At 36.8% G+C, this 17,318-nt stretch overlaps 1 protein-coding gene and 2 pseudogenes across 1 annotated transcript in view; 1 reads left to right on the plus strand and 2 right to left on the minus strand.

Moving 5' to 3' along the window:
- The window catches only part of BCKDHB (branched chain keto acid dehydrogenase E1 subunit beta), a 201,268-nt gene extending 191,905 nt beyond the window's left edge, over positions 1-9,363 (plus strand). The window contains exons 10-11 of the mRNA XM_004610118.3: positions 7,408-7,556; positions 9,084-9,363. Of these exons, the coding sequence (XP_004610175.2) occupies positions 7,408-7,548 (141 nt within the window). The 3' untranslated portion in view covers positions 7,549-7,556; positions 9,084-9,363. The remainder of the gene's footprint in view (positions 1-7,407; positions 7,557-9,083) is intronic.
- Positions 2,014-2,507, minus strand: LOC101556168 (S-phase kinase-associated protein 1-like; annotated as a pseudogene).
- Positions 9,364-11,881: 2,518 nt separating the features above from the next.
- Positions 11,882-17,318, minus strand: part of LOC101541967 (F-box only protein 38-like) — a 44,863-nt pseudogene continuing 39,426 nt past the window's right edge.

A 17,318-nucleotide genomic window follows, 5' to 3' on the forward strand; every position in this document is an offset into this window, starting at 1 on the left:
TCAAGACACCTGATTCATTTTCTCTCATTTGCTAAAACTTTTCCTATGAGCAGGTTTTGATGGGAGATGTAAAACAAAATTAGTCTCTGATAATATTTGAAAGTTGGATGATGTCTAACCTTACATAATGACTAGGACAAATTAACTTTTAATCAAAATATAAACTTATAGCGTTTTGGACTTAAAAGCTTTGAAATATGCATCATTTGCTATGTTGCTTTTTCTTCTAATAGAGTCTAGCTCTTGCACCATTTCTTATGATCCATAGACCACTAATTGCATTTAGAAGGAAAATATCTATTGTCTTTTTTAATAGTAGTTACTGAGGACTAAATATATTGGGATTGAAGTTTAAAAGTAAACATACAGACCATTTAACATGGTTTTTAAGTTTTTTTTCTCTTAGAAAAGAAATTATAACCCTATGATCTGCTTTTATTTTTAGTACTTTTGTTAGTATAATTTACGCTCACATCACTCTTTGTAGAACAAAGTATATTCTCAGAGTTTAATTGTTATAAAGGTGTTAATGATGATCATTTACTTTTATAACCTGGTCTTTATTTGTAAAGTAAATTAGAATTTTTCTAAGTTGGACTTATGTTTCTCATTTTCATAGGAGGAATATAAAATTTTGATTGATCAGTTGATCGTATAGAGAATTTAGTGCCTATTCTTGCTTCTGATATTTCTCATTACAAGGTCCAGCTTTTCTGGATTTTCATTAGATACTGAGAAAAATTAGCTAAGTTTATTGGGAAAATGAAAGCAATTAGAGGAAAGTGTGACCACATATAATTTTTTTCTTTTGTTATTTTAAACTTAACAACTTTCCAACTTAAGACGAGAATATAATGTTGCACAGTGAACTGTGTATAACTGTCTATCATTGAAAGAACTAAAAAGGTTTATTCTAGAATTATTCTGAAAAAGAAATTTGAGTCTGGAATTACATTTAATTTAAAACAACAACTGTTTGCTTTTAGAAACACATCAAATGGTCATTATTCATGATTTTTTCTGTATAGGTATGCCTTGATTGGATTAATTTATTGGCTCTTTTATGTGTAACTTTTCAGGGGCTGAACAACAGCCTAATTTTATCTGGCAATGCTTTTCCATTATTTCTTACAAGTTTTATTTGGGAGCTCTTGGACTTTTCTTCCTCCTTCCTCCCTCACATTTTTGTTGTTCTAGCTCGGAACTGGCAGTGGACTTTTGAGAATTTTCCTGCTTTCCACCAGGGGGCAGCACTCACCCCTGTTTTCCTGGCAGCCCTGTGCCTGTTTATCTTGCAGTAGTCTCCACCCTCTTTTATAGGGCACGTTCCTATTTTATTTTGAATTTGCTCATGTGTTGTAAGGCCTAGTGTAAGTGTTTAGTGTAGCTCTTCAGCGACAGTGTATAAGCCATATTACTTCTCAGTCTTCTTCAATGATAGTTTGAACATTTCAGATGTCTTCTGTTGGTTATAACTTGAAAATCTTAAGAAGAAAATGAAATTTTACCAGTTATTGACCACTGTGATAGATCATTCCACTAAGCCAGGTACTGGTCAGTTTTAAAGAGGCAGATGTTTAGGTTAGTTATATGTTTTTTTTCTTTTTTCTTTTTCTTTTCCAGAAAACTTTCCACACGTTGCTTTTATTTACAACACTAACTTTTGGTAGGTCACTAAGGTTAACGGAACAATAAGTTAGCCAGAAATCACTGTATAAAAGAGGAAAGCTGAAAATGCCACTTTCTATAGAGAACCCATGGTTCAGTTTTATTCAGAACAAAAGCAGGAAAATAAAAAACAGAAAAGAACTTTTGATTATATGAGAAGAAACTCAAGCATATTTATGTCAGATATCTGTATTCAAGCTACACATGCAATAAGGACTATATTCTGCTAATGCTGTTGATTTGGTGCTACATTTATCTACAGTCTAATATTAGCAATTATAAACTGAGCAGTGCAACTAGTATGTGGAAGAAGTCTTACAGTGTTATAGTGTCATGCAGAGTGCTTCACTTCTCTTCACACCACTGGTTCTCTTCTTGGGATTCATCTTCTTCAGTAAAGTCATTTTTTTATATTGAAGGTCTTAGGAATCTCCTCAGGTGTTTTCCCCTTGATTATATTGGCAATAGTCTTGCCTGTAACATCAAACAAACCTTTGATGTCTAAGTAGTTGCAATAAGTTAGAATAAGTACTAATTAGAATAAGTTCAAAAAGTGTTCCTTGATCCATTTTCAGGATTTTTGGTCCCAGACAATCTTCCTTTCTCTCATTATCCTCAGAAGGAGTTGGAGGGACGGAGGTCATTCTTGTGGTGGGTGTACCATTGAATAACACATTTTAATATTGCTGCATTAACATTTGGGAGAGGAACTGGTCCATCATCTCTTTTTATCACCCATCCTCAAATCTTCCAACATAGTTCTGATAGTTACAAACTGTTGGGCAGTTTCCACATCAACTTCAAGTATCCCTTCATCTCTGAAGCTTAATAGAAGGCATGATGTTTGGTTAGGAGGAAAGAGTGGTCTAGAGCAGGGCCATGTCAGCACATCAAAGAGAAAGGTGGAGGATACGGCCTTTTCCTCAGTAGTTATGAGGTCTTTTTGTTGTTGTTGTTTTTGTTTTTTAAGGAGATAACATTATTTTTTTCTTTTTGGGTCACACCCAGCTATACTCAGGGATTATTCCTGGCTCTGCACTCAGGAGTCACTCCTGGTTGTGCTTGGGATACTGGGAATCACACCCGGGTTGGCCAAATGCCAAATGTACTACGTGCTGTGCTATCGCTCCAGCCCCCTTTTCTTTCTTTCTTTCTTTCTTTTTTTTTTTTTGCTAGCAAAATTCTTAATGTCTTTTGGTATTAAGTAAACAGAGGCTCAGAGGTTGTCATAGAAGGATCTTTGTTCTTCACACAGAATTCAAAATTCCATATCATATCAACTATATTGTGTGAAACCTTGTCATAAGAATACCAAGATTTGTAGAGAGTGACCAACATCATAATGTGGATTGCTTGTGATTGATTTAGTGATGTGAGTCTCTGTACTGTGATACAGTGACAGAAGAATGTATAGTGGATTATAATTTAAACTTTAGTGGAAAAATGTGGTTACATACTAAGAGATTCTGAATGATCCAAAGACAGATATGTATACATACACATATGTATGTACTTATATGTGTGCATTTACATCTGTGATGTAAAACCTGTAACACAGTTGCAAAAACAGGAATATGTAAAGAAAACTTAAATTTGTTTGAACCTAGCAGTATTGTTATCTCAAAACAATATTTTTATCCTAAATTAATATAGGTATCTGAAAGCCTAATGTATTTACTTTTACTTACCTTTCTGCTTAAAAATTTTAGTGTTTGGCAATTTCAGTACGATACCTATAAATTTGTTTTGTTACAGAAGATAAATTTTATTTAGCTGGCGCTCAATTTTTATGATTTGTTATTTCATGTTGTCTGCTTCCTTTTCTGTTGTAGTGTGCTTAGCAACCCAGATGGCTAATAGATAAACAATTTGAGGTTTACTTATTTAAATCACTTAGTAGAGCCTTGGAGGTTCCAAATATCCATGGCCATCTGTTTATTGCTCTGTATGTTATCTTTATGTTCAAGAACATGCCTCAGGCTTCTTCAGATCTTCATCTTTATCTTCCTTATATACACCAGCAAATTTTTTAGACCAAACTAAACTTGTTACACTCTTGAGGGCCTATGATAATCATTCATCCTTGCTTGCCTTCTATTTTATTATTTTTCTAATTTTTTCTTTTTGTTTTGATTAATAGTAGTGCTTCAGAACCCATCGAAGATAAACTACGCATGTGAGTCTAGTGGCCAGTGTATGTAGCTATTTGTTTGACCTTGGACATTTTCCTTCCTCTGTACTTATTTCTTCGTCTGGGAGATTAAATACCTACTCTATACTTTTGTTAAAATGCTAAGATAATTTATTATTCATTTTTAACACTCCTGCCACAATATGATTACTTTTTAATCATTAAGTTTAAAAGGAAAATTCTCTTACAAAAAGACATTCAGAAATAAATTTGTGGCGAAGGTTATGACTATAACTTACTATGGAGATAATTTTGTAACATATACAAATATCAAATCTTTGTGTTGTGTATTGAAACTAACAGCTTATGCCACTTGTCCCTCGATAAAAATGCTAAGTTTAGATACCATATTCTTGGATTTCACAGTTCTTTTGGAGAGAATGCCTATTTTTCCAGGAGCACCTTGAACACACCATAATCAAGTAGATGTAGGCATGACTGCAGAGCCTCCCGGGGCCCCCTTGCAGTCCTTTCCACTGGTTCATTCTAGAGTGGCACTCTGGGTAATTGGAGAAGTGTTTCTGGGCACGTACCTGGGTTCTCTCCTGTCGGTCCTGGTTACATGTTTCACTGTGATGTGCTTTGAAGCCTCATAGTCACATATGTCATTGTTACCTGTGGATCAGGTCCCCTCTCAGCAATGCCCCGGGCAAGGTGATTGTTTCTTCTTAATTTTATGTGGATCGCTTTTTCTTTCTCTCTCTTTCTTACTAAGATGGTTTTAAAATAAAACTTTTCCTAAATGGTCTCTGGCTGAGGTGTGAATACTTTTTCTTAGGTTTATAAAACATAAGCATAATTTGTGTTTTGTTTTTTTCTTTTTGGGTCATACCCGGCGATGCACAGGGGTCACTCCTGGCTTTGCACTCAGGAATTACCCCTGGCAGTGCTCAGGGGACCATATGGGATGCTGGGAATCGAACCCGCATCAGCCGAATGCAAGGCAAACACCGTACCCGTTGTGCTATCATTCCAGCCCCTAAAATAGCCATTTTAAAAAATGCATTCTTGAAAAATGGAAAAGAAGAATATGATTAACTTGGCTTGCCAGGAAAATCAGGACACATGGCTTCTATATTTGCTGTGTCATATATGGTACATGATGGAGAGAGGGATATACTTTGTAAATGATTAATCAAGGACATTTAATCTACAAATTTACTAATAAAATTTAAGGGTGTGTGTGTATGTGTATGGAACTTCTGTGTGTGGGGGGGTGGAAATTGAGACTGAAGAAAATTGCTCTGTTTTGCAAAGAAATCTATACTCATAAGTGATTTGTATATGATCCGTTTATTTCTTTACCAAACATATTATATGTAGTTGTTTTAGGAAAAGTTTTTAATACAAATCTAAGGAGAAAGAACTTATCTATTTAATATACTTTATTATACTTTTTATATTATTTCTATATTATTTTATATTGTTATTATATAATACAGTAATATCCTTATAATCTAATGGTCATTAAAATGCTGACCCATTTTATTTGGTTAGGGCATAACCTTAACTGAATCACAATCTTTGTAATATGTTCTTTTTATATAGAACATATTACATAGAATATTATCTTCTATGATATTTGTGACTTTTATATATTTGGAGATACTCCACACAATTTTTTGCAGTTGATTTTAAATTAAAGAAATGCTAGATATAAAATCACAAATTATATATAAAATCACAAATTGCAGATAGCAATAACATTTATTCGCAGTAAGTGATTCTTCACTTTATACTTTAATTTCAGTGTCATTTCATTACAAAATTATTACTTTCTTATAAAAACTCAATGCAGTTACAGTACCAAGTGGAGTTCTTTCTCACCTTCTTGCTACTTCGAGCTTCGGAGTGTGATTACTGCTTAATGATCCTGGTAGACCCTTATCTTTGTATATGCACACATAGACGTCTATAAATATTGATTCTCACATCCTTGGGGAATTGGAAGCACCAATATTTGAAAGAAATTGTCAGTATTAGTAATTATGTTAATGAAGAATTTCAGAAACACTGACAGATTGTTTTGGCAGAAGTGCTATCCAGTTCAAAAAAAAAACAATACTTTATAACAGGTACAAAATTAAAAGCATTCTGTATTTTGCTGTGGTTTCTTTGTTTTGTCATGCCTGTGGCTGGCTTGTGTGTGAAGAGTGCAATATTAAGGAAAGACAAAGAAACCATCCTGTTGACTGAAATAATAAAATTGAGCAAATTCCAACCTGACAGCTTAAATCTCCTTAAAATTACATGTTTCAATCAAAAAACAATTCATCCAAGTTGTCATTTTTTGAGCTTGGTAATGAATTTCTTAGGTGATTCTTCAAGTCTTCTGGATGCAAGATTCTGAAGTTATTGATGAAGATTTCAGTTGCAATGGGGAAAAAAAACATTTTGGATACACTTGTCAATGGAAAAAATAGCACAGAGCATAGGGACTGTGCATTAGTCGTAAGGATTCCTTCATATAAAATTTTCCATTCAAATATTTTTAATGCATTGAATTAAAAGTATATAAGCAAGTGTGGACTGCCTCAAATCCTCTCTGAAGGAGGAAATGTAGAAAATAGATCAATCATTATGTGATTAAATTATTCCTAGGGAGGTTATATTAATTTTAACTGCAGTTTTTATCTGGATTATTCAAATTAGTATCATTCTCCTAAGAGTGGTTTAATCATTTGTCTTTGAAAAGATTATTTTCCACTCTACAAATTTTATTTTCAAATTTGACTTTGTCACTCAACATTTTTTCCCTGAAGATGATTTCCATGGGTGGTTCTTTTTGGAATTTTATGGGTTTGGACCAATAATACAGAGCCACATGTAATTCAGAGTCTCACTGGGAAAACAGATCATTGGGCAAGTACCCTGGATTGTGCTGAACTCAGCTCTTGAGTGCTTAGGGCAGGAGACCTTTCACACTGGCAGTGCTCTGGTCAAGGCTTTTTAGCTGAGGTGCCAGGTGCCAACTTAGAGATCTGTGCACAGCAGTCAGTCAGAGAAAAGCAAGCTTATGGGATGATGGCCAAGGGATCAATAGCATCTACAGATGCACAAAGCCTGTGAGAGAAAGTAGGACACAGTTAGTTTATTGGTAGTTCACTCTGGCTGTGTAGAGGAATTATAGGCATTCACTCTGAAAGTAATCTGTGGTTAATTGTCTTCACATAAAATTTGAAAAGTGTGATAAATCATATAGCACTGCTAATTTCAAACCACAGACATTTATTGTATGAACATTTTATTATGATTTGGTCATACTTATTTGATCATGTTTTCTATGATCCTGATTTGACTTTAACATTAGCTACACGTATAGTCATGAATTCATTTGCTCATATGAAAATATTTTAAGTAAAGCTAGGTTTATGTTGATGCTATTTGTTAGCTACTTTTTCAAAGACATGCCCACCATTTTAATATCCTTATTATTTTAATATCTGAAGCAATTGTACATTTAATTGAAATATTTATTTCATCTCTGTGAATAAAAAGAAATATTCTTTTTTTCTCTTTTTTAACCATCCGTGTTTGTGTTTTTGCAGGAAGAATGTTTCCTGAACCTTGAGGCTCCTATAGCAAGAGTATGTGGGTATGATACACCTTTTCCTCACATTTTTGAACCATTCTACATCCCAGACAAGTGGAAGTGCTATGATGCTCTAAGAAAAATGATCAACTATTGACCACACAGGTAATCACTTCCTTGTGTATTGAGAAAGCCAGCACATGTTCTTGATATTAGTGAACAACTGCTAAGGACTAGTGGTCATCAGTGTGTTGTGTTAATGTGTATACTGACATCTAGAACAAAATATGGATTGCAGAAACAATTAAAGCCTATGGCTGTATATTTTTATTTGATAGAATAAATTAAATACTGAGCATGTTAACTGATTTCTGATGGACAGATGCATGCATATGTTGACATTGAACAATCACTAGATGAAGTAATCTTTTCTATGATCTTATTGCAAGCATCCCTTGCCTTCCTTTCATATGTATATTTTTAATCAATTTTGAATTGTGAATACACGGTTATTGTTTTAATGACCCTTTATGAACCATAAAACTCTATGATGACACATAACATTTTGAAATGTGTAGGTATAGCAACTGAAAAATAGATTTATTAAATAAGAAACCTATTCATGGTATAAGAACTTTTTACCAAAAGAATAAAAAGAGAAACAGCTCCTCAAAGGTGGCATCGCCACTATTTCCGGAACCTTTTTTTAGAAAGTGAATGTTTTTATATTGAATAGTAAATGATTTTTATTCAGTATGTCTAAGTCATGCTTACCTTTCTCTTCAAGCAGTGTAACTGCTGTTAGACTTTTATCTATCAAAGATGAGTACCTTTAAACCTTGTTAGTTTTTAGGGTTTTAATAAAGAAGTTGCTATTCCTAGCACTGATTTATGCTTTACATTTTAATATCTAGATTGTCCAGTGATCAGTACACTTTGAAGAACCAGGTCTTTTAAGGAAAATGATAATAGTATTTGTATATTAACACAGCCTATACTTGTTAAATATAGAAGATAGTGTAACTCTTGAATTCTGTCCTGGCAGCAGTGTGAACTTACCTAATGCCAGAGATAGCATCCTTCCTTTTGTTCAGGTAGAGAAAAGAATGTCTCTATCAGCCACGGTGATTCCCATGTTTTTGGTAGTTCTTTACTGGGTGGTTATAGATATAAATCAGGACCATCTGCCATCATATTCCAGGCATTTTTTCAGACATGCTGACATAGTTACTGTGTATTTCATGTCCTCAAAATGGCTGTGAAAACAACTGACAGCTATAATGAGTCACAGTAGGACTGGTTAGAGGGTTTGCTCACTTCTGTTATCCATCTCATTCCTTTCTACAGCTCATCCATCATGGACTGTTACGGTGGCCATTTCCCTTGTTGCTTTTTAAATTTTTTATTTGTACTGTTATTATTTGTGGTGATTGAACACTGGGCATTATATATATGTAAAGCATGCATTCTACCACTGCCACTCACCCCCAGGCCCCTGTTATTTTTAAAAAAAATAGTTAGGTGCTGCTTTTAAATTTAAAATATTTCTGTTTAATAACATAAAAATATTTAACCTTTTCGGGAAGTATGATAAAATAATAACTCTTCTGCGTCAAAATTCAAATCTGAAATTTTTTTGAAAAATGTCCTACACTTGAGAATGTCAATAATTGTTTTTGATTTCTTTTACAGAAACTGGAGGATTATGACTAAGACATGGAAATATTTTTCTGAATTTTTTATATTTCTTTAAACTTATCTCTTCTTGAAAACAGAGTTTTTATGAAATGAACTATCTTGGATATTGACAGCAAAGTGAAAAATATACTATTGCATTGACCCAGATGAATTATTTCTGCTTAGAGTTTTTAAAATGTTCCATACCATAGTCTTCTAAATTCCACTTTATTTCTTCTGTAAATATTAGGGTTGGGGATAGTATTCAATAAAGCAAAATCAGATTTGTCCAGGGTTTGTTTCCTTTATTTTTTATTAATTAAAACAATTTCTGTTGCAAAGTAATAGAACATTAATTTCCAAGTAATAGTTTGTACGTTGAGTCTGAGTGATGGTGAAATGTTTAGAATAGCAATTTTGCAATTCTTTTGTTTTGTTCTTCATGGCTGACATTGTTATATGTTGATAAAACTTCTGGAATATTTCTCACTCTTTCCAACATTCTTTCCTCTTATCTCAACACGGGCTGCTGATAGACTCAGACATTTCTTCTCCAGACATTGGGGTAAAAGAGCTTCCTCGCTGTCCCTTTTCCTGAATTAGGGAGATGATCAGCATGAGCCTGAGTCTATATTTTCTTATACAATCAACAAAGTTTTCCTGCATTTCTGGCCCTTCCTCCCCCTGTTGTGATGTTGAAAAGCGAATATCTTTCTGATATGTTCTGTATATTGTTACTGAGTAAAATATATATATATATATAAATATACATATACATATATATATGTATATACACATATACATATATATATAGCAACAAAAGATTACAAACAGGAAGAATCCTCTTGCTGGGCTTATCGCAGTGTTTCTTATTTCTTACTCTTTTTCTCTTGACTTTATCTTCAGACATTGTGCTGTTTGACCAACCCCAATACCCATTAGATTCCACAAGCTAAGAAACCCATCCCATTAGATGCATGCTGAAAGTAGATAATGGACCAAACATAATGACCTCTCAGTGTCTGTGTTGCAAGCTATAGTGCCAAAAAGTACAGAGAGAGTATGGGGAATATTGTCTGCCATGGAGGCGGGGGGAGGGTGGGAAAAGGGGGTATACCCGGGATTTTGGTGGTGGGGAATGTGCACTGGTGGAGGGATGGGTTTTGATCATTGTGAGATTGTAACCCAAACATGAAAGCTTGTAACTATCTCACGGTGATTCAATAAAATTGAAAAAAAAAAAAAAGAAAAAACCCATCCCAGGACCAGCCTCGTCCTCAGCCCACCAAAAAAGAAAGATAAACAAGGTCATACAGTGTTTCCCTTTGCTTATAGTAAAAAAATGAGTGTTTCTTATTAGTGTGTATCTTTAAAACTACAACATTAGAAGCACTCAGTTAATTTTTTAAAAATCAGATATGTGGAGGATAGTCAGGAAACAATATTTGTAGACTTAAAGAAGATTGCAAGGAAATTAAAGGCATTTTGTGTCATACTTTCTGGTTAGCAGTAGACTGATAAAACAGGCATTTATGAGGGACAAAAGCAAAGTTCTTCCAGGGTTTAAGAACAGAAATGTACCTGTAGATTATAGGCTAGAAAAAGTTGTTGTTTGTTAGCAACATATTTGGAAAAAATGTAGGGAATCCAGTTGACTTCGGTTGCAGGACATAAGTTTTAGTTTAAGATGCCAAAACTCAGTATGAATATTGGCTTGGTCTTCACTCTCCGCTGAAGGCTCCAGGCACCCTGATTGACAAGCAAGGATTCATGTGCTCCACTCAGCCGAGCAGAAATTGTGCAGTAGTCAACTACAGTCTGTCATATTTTTATTCGAACATACATGTTTTGATGAATTAGTTGTTTAATTGATAATATAATTTCAGTTGAAGTGGCATTCATATTGTTAATAATGTTCTTTTATTTATTTGTTTGTTTGTTTATTTTTTGCTTTTTGGGTTACACCTAGTGATGCACAGGGGTTACTCCTGGCTCTGCACTCAGGAATTACTCCTGGCGGTACTCAGGGGACCATATGGGATGCTGGGAATCAAACCCGGGTAGGCCCCATACAAGGCAGACACCCTATTTCGCTGTGCTATTGCTCCAGCCCCTAATAATGTTCTTTTAATAATTCATTTGGTATTGTAATAATTCTCCTTTAGACATTGCAATTTTCTTTTCTTTTGCTGTATATACTAGTGAGCAGAAAGGGAGTTGTGCCCAGAGTACCTGAGTTTGTAGCATTTTCTCCACCAATTATCTCATATTATCTTCCAGGAAATAGTCCCCTCTCTCCCCCAAAAATTGAGTTACAATTAATACCACATTCAAGTCTATGGTTTTATATATATCTATAGATATATAGATATATATATAATCAAATACATTTGTACATGAAACAGATATTGCATGTTACAAAAACAAGGACATAGTGATGAGGAGATATTCTAGAGGTTTTAAGTGAATGCCAAATTCAAATCCTTCACTACTACAGTTCAGTTCCTTTAGGAAAATAATATCTGTGGTCTATACAACTGGTAGATATTATACAGCTTAAGCAAACAGACTTGTATACATGGGGGGGCGGGGGGCGGGGATTGGTGAGGAGGCACAGAGACTGAACATTACTTCAATATAATCCTTTAGGTTTAAGTTGCATAATCTGAAAATGTTTGGTGACAGTCCCGAGAGACAGACCAAGGAGGATCCACAGTTCAACAAAACTCTTGCAGTGGCTCTCCCTGAGGGACACAGGATTTCTGGCGCTGGGGCAGACCTGTCCCCATCTTCTAAAATAGTGCTGCAATTCTTCAGAGAGCTGCTCTCCACTCGGCCCTTGGCTGAGGGGCAGCAAGGTCATCCCGCTGTAGCCTCAGCCCTGGCTCTGGCCCAGCCCAGTCATAACCACAGAATAGAACGGTCAACCTGGCCAGAAAAAAAAAAATTCAGTAAGCCTTGGCTTTGTCAACATTAGTTTCTGAAAAGTTTGCTTCTCAAGATATTCACATGCTCTGGATTCACTGATGATATGAGATAAGTGTGCTCCAGCTGGGCACACGGTCCCAGCCCTTAACTTTTGCTGGCACTTTGGCTGAGGACTGAGGCGCAAACATGATTCTTAAGCTGTCAAATTGGAATTTCCAGCAGGAAATGAAGATTTGGAGACTTTGATATGCTCCCCATAAGAGATCTTTTTCTTTTTTAAAATTTTTTTATTAGTGAATCACCATGAGGTACAGTTACAGACTTACAAACTTTCGTGCTTGCATTTCAGTTATACAGTGGTTGAGTGCCCATCCCTCCACCAGTGCCAATAAGAGATCTTGCTTAAAAAAAAAAAACAAACTATTCGTAGAGGGCAAAGATTTAGCAAGGCTACGCTGATACCAACCCCTTCTCCGAATATTGTGAAAAAAGATATTTGCAGGAAAATGAGAAGATAATAACCATAAAGGACTGGAAGAAAGATTAAATGGTACACATTTAAGTAATTGTCTTAAGTATTCTTCTGTGAAACAGGTAGTTTTGTATTTGAAACAAAAGGACTTTCTTTGTGAAGATAGAGCAGTTATATTCTTTATGTTCCAAACAGTTAAAATGTAAGCAAAAACTCATGCATACAAAAAATATAGACAGAACATTTGTAGAAGGTTTTTCCACAAACTTTAATTTGATATATATAGTAGATAAGAATAAGTTTGGATCAATAAGAATATAGTTTAAATTTTACATCTCCATAAGCAGAGACTATTTTAAATTTTGTAAGTATGTGCAAGCAATTAAAACATTGATCATAGACCAAGGCCCAAACAAAAAATTTAAAACTTCCCAAGTGGAAGAGTTTAAACCTATTGCATTTTCTGACTATATGCTAAATTGACAATAATTTTTAAATCCTGCTATGTATATATTTGAAAAATATAGAAGCAAGGAGAAAATGTAAAACAATTACAAAATATTTTTTGGAGAAGATCAACGATGTGCTTCAGCCAAAATTCTTTACTCAGAGGTAAATTCAGACTTTAAATCTGTGCAGTATCATCATCATCATCATCATCATCATCATCATCATCATCATCATCATCATCATCATCTCGTCGAATTTCTCGAGTCGTCTCAGTAACGTCTCCATTCGCCCTAGCCCTGAGATTTTAGAAGCCTCTCTTTACTCATCCTTCCCAACAGTGCCACATTGGAGGCTCTTTCAAAGTCAGGGGAATGAGACCCATCATTGTTACTGGTTTTGGCATATGAATACGCCAAGAGGAGCTTGCCAGCCTCTCCCATGTGGGCAAAAAACTCGGTAGCTTGCCAGGTTCTCCCAGAGGGAGAAGTATGCTATAAGATGTTTCCAGGAGCTTGGTTTTAAGTCTCTGGATGTGGGCTGTTGGTGGGATTACACGGTGCTGGGGGCAGTCCCTGGGTGTGACTGCCTAGCTACTGGAAAATGGGAAATCTGGGTGGAAGAGGCCCAGTCCCTATCTGAGCAGCCTTCGAGGTCTCAGTCCTGGGTCCCACACACCTGGGTTCCTCTGCTGGTACCTTCATGCATGAGGCTTGTCTGAACGTGTGAAGAGGGGCCTTGAGCATGGCTGTGGCTAGGCTCCAGAGGTGTTTGACCGTGGGAGCACTGCTCGAGCCGGGGAAGGAAGCTGGAGCCCACCCTCTTTGAGGGGCCCTGGGGAAGACAGCCAGTCGCGTGGGCAAGAGACTTTCACTGTTGTGAAAAACTGCAGTATAAAAACTGAAAATACAAAAATGCAAAAATGAGGAAGGAGAAACATAAGAAGAATGAAAAAAAGTAAAGCAGAAATTCTAAATGAGAAAAACTGCTAACTTGAACTTCAGTTTTTAAAAACTAGACAGGAAGTTTTGGTCTGTTTGTTTAGGTCCAATTCTGCAGAACCTAGAATCACACCTCCTCTATAGACATTTGGCAGTACGTTGCTGAAAAAAGGTAAAAGGAAAGACAGGCTATGCTTGCACGTAGGTTGGGTCTTCTTTGAATAATATACACATTTAAAGTCGTGTTTTGGTAACATTTGAGATTTTATTTTTAGTTTGGTTGCTCCCAGTTTGTTGCTTGGGGGTCTCCCCTGGTAGGGCCCTGAGGGCTCTGAGGTGTCTGGGATGGAATCTGGGACTTCAGCCAACAAAGCATGTGCTTCAGCTCATTCATTATGCATTTCTCCCAACCATATTTGACATTTTATGCCAGTTGGTTATTTTACCAGTGGAACTCATGAGGTTGTATTTCTTTTCTTAAGATATTTTGGGAGCAGGGCTAGGAGCACAGTTTATGAGGCTGTAGTGTATGCTTGGCATGCAGTGCCAGTAAACCAGATTAGCAATCCATGATGACTGGCCTGAGTATTTAACCCTATTTAACTATAGGGCTGTACAATCAACCAAGTACAGCAGAGGGGGTCCCTAGGCCCCTTTAACACTGCTTGGGAGACCCTTCCCCACAAGGATAGAAATTTCGTGAGCAGAAACATTTCTTCATATAGGACTAACGGTTTGGGGGGGATAAGGGGACCCAGTAGTTCTGCCAGCTGGTGACTAGCACCCCCACACTTGTGCTTGGAGAGGCGGCAGTCGGATGTGCAGAACACAGAGGACCCTCTGGGGTCGCACCTGATACTGTGTCTGGGATGTTGGGGGGTGGGGGCTGATTCAGCCCCTAGGATCTGCACATTAGAACAGGGGGTGAGCTTTTGTTAAGCAACAAAAGCCCAGGTTCTATTTCAATGTGGTCTTCATGGCCTTTTTACTTTCCTGCCTTCTTACTTTCTCTAGACCTGAAGTGAAAGTATTAATATCTTCTCCACACCACGGCAGAGCCTGGCAAGCTACCTGTGGGGTATTCAAGATGCCAAAAACAGTAACAACAAGTTTCACAATGGAGATGTTACTGGTGCCCGCTTGAGCAAATCGAAGAGCAATGGGCTGACAGTGACAGTGACAGGACTAAATGTCAAGTATCTCTAAGAAATTAGCATTATTTGTTATTTAGGTCTTATTTTTCAGATTTCAAAACCAGGTGTTTTTTAAAGGTGTTTCTATGACAATTTAAATATATACACAGTGGCTGGAGAGAGGGCACAGAGTGGAGGTACATGCCTTGCATGTGATTGTCCAGAGTCTCATTCCCAGCCATCGGGTGCTGACCTGGAGGCCTCTGGGTACCTCTGCAGTGACCCGGGATGCCACAGGGCCCGACCAGTACCATGTCCTTGGGTCATTACATTGAACTACCGGCGCAATGGACTGAGAATTACAGGGAGTGGCCCCAGGCCTTCTGAGCAATTTGAAGACCCTCATTGAATGCATGCTCCAGTGGTGCTGGCTTGAACCCTTGCAGAAGTACCCTACCAGCTGGTATTTGCTGTCCTGAGCTTGACACAGAAGGTCCCATGCAGATTCAGTGTTGGTGTGGACACTGCTGATGCAGTTCTTCACGGGCTGTTGGAGATGGTAGACGGTACTGTGTGCTTCTTCCTAAAAGCCAGAAGAACTTTCACCTCGTGTGATCCCAAGAAAATGGATTGGGTGCCAGCAACCTCTCATGGACCTTTGGTGAAATAGACTAATTATTGTACTTAGAACCTTTGCCCCTCTCTGGGGCTCAAGTGCACTTCTTCATCTAATTCTGGCTTCAACTTTCTTCTTTGAGCATCGGCTTCTCCACAAGAAACAGAAGAAAACTTCGGTGCACACAGACCCTTGGCCTACTTGGCCCCGCAGTGCTGCAAGCGAGTCTAGATTTAGAGCAGCACACTTCATGTCTCAACATGGCAGTGGCTGTGTTTTACTTTTTGGGGTGTGGGGACAGAGTGGTGGTGTTGGGTCACATCTAGTAATGCTTAGGGGCTATTCCTGGCTGTGCTCAGGAGTGACCCTTGGCCATGCTTAAGGGGACCATATATGGTGCCAGGATTCAAACCAGGGTTGGTGGGATGCACGTTAAGTACTTTAACCCTTGTGTCATCTCTTAGCTTACTTTTGTAAGGAAAAACCAAATGACTATCAGATTTATTTGATATAATTATGTGCACAGTACCAATTTTCATATAGATTTTGGGAAAATTACCTAGGGGAAAAATGGAAAAGCAGTGGTATATGATTTATGTTACATTTATATGATTAGATATAATGTAGAATTTGCAAGTAATGATTATGAAAATTATGTAGCAACATGGAAACATGCTCGTTATATACTTTTAAGTGGAAAAAATAAAGATGCAAAATTATATGTGTATTATGATTACAACTATTATTATTTATGAGTGCAGCTATTATGATTTGCAGAAAAATGCTTAGAGAATGCAATAGTAATGTTAGACTGAGGACCTAGTTATAACATAATATATGATAATTTATATTTTAGCATGTTTATTATGTGAAGTAAAGCACGGGATGTACTCTTTACAAACTGTTAGCAAGTATTAAGCATTGCTTAATCTTTCTGTTGTTTAGTACATAGTCTCCAGACATCAGTGCTAAAAAATTATTTTTTGTCTGTTTGCTACAAGAACCTGAAATAAAATATTTCTGATACCCCCTCGCTGATTTGTTAAACTCAGAAGGGAAATTTAAGAGAGAAATACTGATCTTAGTACTATACTAATGCCACTGTAAAGGTTTGATTTTTCTGTTAGGATTTAGAGTCCATTAACTAGGCTCATAACACAAAGGAAAATGTTACATCCAGAGATTTAAATGAAATGCTGAACTGTTTACAGAAGTATGGGTTGACATGGACATTTGAAAGGAAGAACAAGGCATCTCTTCATTCTCGGCAACAGAAGGAAGACTTTAGAACCCCTGGCCAGGAGAAAGGAGAGTCCCGGAGTCTGGAGAGAGCCAGTAAGGGAAGAGGGAACACCTGACCCATGTGTGATGCAGAGAACATCCACTGAATTCGACCGGACCAAATATTCATCTCCATCCTGATATCTGAGCACCTGCTTGTGGTTTCCAGGGGGCAAAACCTGATGGCTAGCCAACTAACTCAGTCTAGTCTTTTTCTTCCTGAAAATCTGTCTGGGAACAGCAGGCAGAGATGGGAAGACAGGTATTAGAGTGATAAATGGAGACCGCACAGAATTTCCCAACTATTTCTAGTCATAATAGAAATAGTCAAGTCAATACCTATTTAATGTATTTTTGAAGCGGATATTCTTTCTAGTCTTGACATCTGGGAAGGCAGGATTTATTTGATGGCTGTGTTCTGCTGGTAGAAAT

The sequence above is a fragment of the Sorex araneus genome, chromosome 4 (assembly GCF_027595985.1).
Source record: "Sorex araneus isolate mSorAra2 chromosome 4, mSorAra2.pri, whole genome shotgun sequence".
Taxonomy (NCBI): domain Eukaryota; kingdom Metazoa; phylum Chordata; class Mammalia; order Eulipotyphla; family Soricidae; genus Sorex; species Sorex araneus.